We start from the raw sequence: 5773 nt of genomic DNA, 5'->3' as shown, positions 1-5773 counted from the left end.
GTGAGTAAACACAGCGTAAAATCATTGCTCTAAATACTTTTTAAAAGCTGAAGTAACGATACAGCCAATTAGAATTTCTCCATTCCCAATGATTATAACCAATTCCCCATTGTTTCCAATTTTTAAGACTATTTCTTGAGTATAACTGCTTTTACCTCAGCTTACTAACAGAAAAAAAAACACAGTGCCTTACATATAGTAATTAGATATTTGAATAAAATTTCCTTTTTCCATACTATTCAACAGTGCAAATTACTGTAAAATGTAATTCCACAATAAAGCTATTAAAGTAAGTTTTTTAAATCTTTAACATGATAGAAATTTGTTTAAATTATCCTTGCTTCATAACTGTAATTGCTTTAGTCCAAACACGATTCTAAAGGGTTTTTAGAGTCTCAAGAAAACAAAAATCACTCTGTAGTTACTCTGAGAAAATTATTTTCCTGTGCAATAATTCTGCTACTATATTTTTAGATTTAAAAAAAAATCCTGTTATATATATATATACCCTATCTGTTATCTATTTCAAACCTGATTTGCTTGAAAAGCAAAGAAAAAAAAATTCAGGTCAGCTTTTAGCTTTGTCAAGCTTAGATTAGAAAAATTTTACCAAAAGTAAAAAATCAACGATTTTTTCCTAAAATAAGCCCACTTGTACTTTTCAGGCGATTTCCTCACATTCCTTCCACAGGCAGGGAAGGCCTTTAATAAACCCCTCACTTCCACCGCCTGCCCGCCTGGCTCAGAGCCGGCAGCCCTGCTCCTCGATGGCCCGCACGGGCTGGACGGGCAGCACCAGGTGCGAGATGCGGCTCCACAGCCCGCTCAGCTTGTCCGAGTCCATGCGGTTGAAGGAGCTGGGAGTGTTCGCGTTGGTAAACCGGGCCCAGAGCAAATCCCGCACTTTCTCTTCCGTTTCCCTGGGGCCCACACTGGCGGCCAGCGTGTCCTCCTCCAGGAGGACGGTCAGGACGAGGGCCACGTCCTTGAAGGCCGCGTTCTCGTGGTCGCAGTACTTGTAGAAGATCAAGGTGGAGCCTGCAGGGAGGGACTCGAAGCGGTGTACCACGGCGGCCTTCCTGCCATCCTCGAACCCGGAGCTCAGTTCCATGTCCACCAGTAGCTTGACGGTGTCACTGTCCTGCAGGGCTCTTCCCGCCCCGTCGATCTGAATGGCAGAGACTTTCTGGGAGGAGGTGTAGGCGTCCGCCACGCGATGGCTGAGGCACCGCAGGGTCTCTCTTCCCTCTCGAGCTGCGGTGAAGATGATGGTGGCCGGCTCGGTGGGGTGTGAAGCGTTGAGGTGCTTCTGGAGGAACTTGCGTCCTCTCTGCCACAGAAAAGCGCTCTGGCCCGGAAACGTGTCCTGCAGCTGGCTGAACTGGGCCAGGAAGGCTTCCAGCGCTGGGTTTGGGGGCACCTGCTGTGCTGGAGAGGAATAGTAGCTTTGGGCGGAGCTTAGCAAAACAAGAGCCACCACGAAGACAAGAAAGATGGAGCCTGTCAGAGAATGAAAAAGATAAACAACAAAAGGAGAGAGCGTGAGTCAGAAATAAAACCCCTGGTAAACTGAGATGAGGCAGAGATACTGTTAGATTTTTACGGGTTGTGGTGAGTTTCTTTTGCCAAAATCCTTTAAACTTTCTACTCTTAAAATCTCCCAGATACACTCTTTTTTCTGATTTCTTTGACTTAGTTATTTGAAGATGCAATATCTTTGTTAGAAGGTAAAAGCTAAGTTTTTGTATTTGTTGCTATAATACGTTGCTACAATATAATATAAAGATGTGTTATAGAAATGAACTATTAGGTTAGTCTACCTTCTCAAAATACCTATCACCTGTAACATGCCTTTTAATTTTAAGGGTCAAAATGTAAAAATGCCACTTGCGAGGTTAATAGTCTCTAACTGAAAAGGCAGCTGTAATTTCTTGTTTATGAAATGTCTTTCCTCCTGTGGTAATTCCCATTTGTTAAGGGTGGCAAACTAGCAGCCAGCAAACACCCCCGAAGGAGAAACCCTAAAACTCCACTGCTCTATTTTCCTGTTACCTACTATCAAACACTTTTTAACACGCGATTACACTGTTTAAACCTGCACATTTTCTAGGTCTTCTCTCTGAGGATTTCTGAATGTGAATCGGCACTGTACCAGCTTTGTTCTCACCATAGCTCCAAAAATCCTTTTTATTACTCTTTCTTATGGCATCCTGTGCATCCTCTTTATTTTCTTCTAATGTTTGTATCTCCTGTTGATGACTTTCAGCTTCTGGGGGGAAAAAAAGAACATTATTTCTAGGCAATACACTAATGAGAGTGTGTATACTTTTACACCTCTAACCAAACTAAAGAATTATTTGACTGAGCCGATTTCTATACTTTGTAAAATTTTCCGTTATTTAAGGCTTTTTTCCCCCTGCCTTTTTCTTAAGGTTCACTATTATTTTTATTCTACTTAGCAGAATAAAATGTAGTATCATGAAATTCATCGACGGATACTGTTGCTACATTCACAATTCCTCACTGGCCCTTACATCAAAGACAAAAGCAGCCAGTATCCTAATATTGCAGGCAAACCTGTCTGTGACTCAACCAAAAACATACAAAATTAAGAAGTAATTTAAGTGATGTCAGCTGTACACAAGACTCAACATCTCAGGACAGTGATGTTGGAATTCCAGTGTTCGAGTCTCACATGGCTCCTCAGGGCCCCCAAGTATACAAATAACAGAGGCACTAAGTTTAGAGTCAGGAGAGGTTACTGTAGTTGCAAAACAGCTTACAAAAGCAAGCCTGAAACTCTTAGTGAAGGAGGGATGTTTAAAAAGCAGGAATACAAGTTTAAGAATATTTATTGACTATATAAAAATGCAGTTGTGGGGTGAGACTCCAATCTTAAAATGTGTGGGTAAACGGAGGGCAGTATTTTGCAGCACTCTAAGCTAAGTCATGCTAGAGTGTGGATGTGTGCTGGACTCCAGCCAGGTACTTCATGCAACAGTGAAAGTTGAGTATTGCCCACAACCCTTACTGGAAAAACAACTCAAGTGTCATACTGTAATAACATAAAATAGTAGAATCACCTTCACCTGCAAAAGACAGTTCATGTAGTCATACCACACCAAAAAAATAGATGTTTAAAATATATCACAGAATTGAAGGACCGAAGGATCTTTAATGATCACTTACTCCAGCCCCCAACCTTAACCTATTATGGCAAAAGATGCAAGGATGTTAAGGGCTTTGCCCAAAGTCACATAATGAGACTGAGCTTAGAACAAGGTTTCTCATCTCCTAGATTAGCTCATTCCATTATATTAAGTTGTTTCTCACAAATAAACTACATTTTAAAAGAATGTTTCTGCATACTGGTGACATTCTGATGGCAGATAATGGTCCATACAACTCTCATTCATTTCTTCAGTTAACAAATATTCCTAAGTTGCTTCTCTGTGCCAGGTGTCACAGAAACACAATTAATGAGAGAGATGCAGTTCCTGCCTTCACTGAAGTTACAGATTCTTCTAATGGTTAATGAATGAATGAAACATATAGTATTTGAGATCAGTAATTGATTGAGAGGGCAACATGAATTTCTAGCCTTTAGTCAGGTCTCTGACAAACAGAGTATTTTGCATTTTATATTCCTTTCCACTGATAAACAGCCATTCAGACTGAGCTCTTCAGAGTGCTTATAAAATACAAATCCACACATGCAGTCACAGAAGGTGAGAGCTGGAACAGGCCAGCTGGAGATCTGCTCGTCCAACTCCTTCATCCTACAAACAGGAAACTGAAGTACCAGGAAGGTAAGAGACTTGCCCCAGGTCACCCAGTGGGAGGGCCACAACTGGAATCCATGGCCCTCGAGTTCCAGGAAGGACTTACACATTGTAAGCACATCTTATTAAGAGAATATATGACACTTGTTCTCCTTAATATACAAATGGGGTGGGGGGGGGTGTCAGATATAGAGAAATTAACTGATTTGCTCAAAGTCCTATAAAACTGAAATGACTGCATTTTAAGGGTACTTGTATCATTGGTGTTGGTTTTTTAATTTCTCATCTCTTGATTTTTGTAGCATTTAGTTTCCCCAAAAATAAAATATTTAAAAAACTGTACGTGAAGCCAGAACCGGTTTGGCTCAGTGGATAGTGTCGGCCTGCGGACTCAAGGGTCCCGGGTTCGATTCTGGTCAAGGGCATGGACCTTGGTTGCAGGCACATCCCCTGTGGGGGGCGTGCAGGAGGCGGCTGATCAATGTTTCTCTCTCATTGATGTTTCTGGCTATCTCTCTCCCTTCCTCTCTGTAAAAAAAAAAAAAACTGTACGTGAAAGCATGCTCATGAGAAATAAAGAAAAGCCAGAGGTGAATTCATACAAGGTCATGCCCCCTTTTCTTCCATCAGACTGTATTAACAAAAACAGTAAATAAGTGAAAACATTGTTTAAAAATGCAGTTTATTTAATGGAATGGAATGAGCTAGTCTAGGAGATAAGAAACCTCATTCTAATCTCAACTCAGCCATAGCTCTGTCTGTGACCTTGGACAAGGTCCAAGGAAAGAGATGTCCTCTGGAAAGGACCCTGAGCTGCTGTGCTCTCAGTGACAACCAATACAGAACAGGACAGAAGTCAGTGGGCTCTCTCACCTGGTTCCACCAGTCGCCGCCGCCGTGTACCCTGGCTCTCCGGCCCTGCACTGGAATGATCAGGACCCCGGACACCCTGGGGGTCTATGGCAAGTGGCTCCTGTGAAGCTTCAGGTCTGTGGCTTGCTTCCTCAGGGAGGTCTACGGAGCTGCTCCCTAATTGTGCATCTGCTCTTCCTACCTCTTCACTTGGATCACAGCTGGGTTCTGGATGCAAAGATTCTTCACCCCCACTTTCAGGATGCAAGGATTTTTCCCCTACACTTTCAGGATGCAAGGACTTTTCACCCACACTTTCAGGATGCAAGGATTCTTCACCCACACTTTCAAGATGCAAGGATTCTTTACTCAGACTTTTTGAGGAGAGTTGATGCCCTAGTTTGCCATCCTGAAAACTCTGGTTGGTCTTGAGTTCTGTTTTGTCCTTTGGATAGTTCTCATAACTTGCTTCATCTGGACTTTCGGATTGATTACTTGTATCTGCACTTCCGGAACCTATTGTTTCTACTTCTGGGTGGTCCTTGTTGAGACCAGAGGCAGGGCTCAGGATCTGAGCGTCTTTGGTGGTACTTGCCGTGACTGTGGTCTCCTGTGCCTGAGAATTTATTGAAGGGTCATTTTCCAAATCCTTTTGAGAGTCTGTGGAGATAAAAAAAAATTATCATTTTTATTGAAAAAAAAATTTCCTTTTTTGTATTCTAACAAGGTCCCTGATTAATAATAAGTAATATTATATAGATTTTATGATTTACAAGGCATTCTTCCTAAACATTATTTCTCTTGACATAAACTAAGGAGAGTAAAACACATTTATTATTGTGTTAACAAACTTAACAAATAACATTAATGTAAAACTATTCCGAAGGACAGAGCCAACTTTCGGTTGTATTAACCCCTTCCCCGGCAGAAACGTGTATACACGTTTTCACAAAATGTTCTTTTTTCAGTCGTCGACGAGTATACTCGTCTAAAACTTTACCTTCAAAAACCAGCTACATATGTACCATTCTAAATAATTTCATCTAGAATTAAATGCATCCTCTTCCCTAATGAAATAATGGATCTAGGCAATCATCAACCGCAGTAACTAAAACCATTATGCAAAAAGCTGATGAGGA

General features: G+C 41.5%; 1 protein-coding gene across 3 annotated transcripts in view; it reads right to left on the bottom strand.

The window, feature by feature from the left end:
• Positions 1-18: 18 nt before the first annotated feature.
• Positions 19-5773, bottom strand: part of LOC102758980 (torsin-1A-interacting protein 2) — a 27048-nt gene continuing 21293 nt past the window's right edge. For all 3 annotated transcript variants that reach the window (XM_006754501.2, XM_015570093.1, XM_015570085.1), the window contains exons 3-5: positions 4656-5294; positions 2168-2269; positions 19-1500 (exon numbers count right to left, since the gene is read on the bottom strand). In XM_006754501.2, coding sequence (XP_006754564.1) covers positions 743-1500; positions 2168-2269; positions 4656-5294 — 1499 coding nt within the window. In that variant the 3' untranslated portion in view covers positions 19-742. The remainder of the gene's footprint in view (positions 1501-2167; positions 2270-4655; positions 5295-5773) is intronic.

The sequence above is a fragment of the Myotis davidii genome, unplaced genomic scaffold (genome assembly GCF_000327345.1).
Source record: "Myotis davidii unplaced genomic scaffold, ASM32734v1 scaffold591, whole genome shotgun sequence".
Lineage (NCBI taxonomy): Eukaryota > Metazoa > Chordata > Mammalia > Chiroptera > Vespertilionidae > Myotis > Myotis davidii.
The sequence above is the reverse complement of the archived record's forward strand: the minus strand, read 5'-3'. Positions and strand labels throughout refer to the sequence as shown.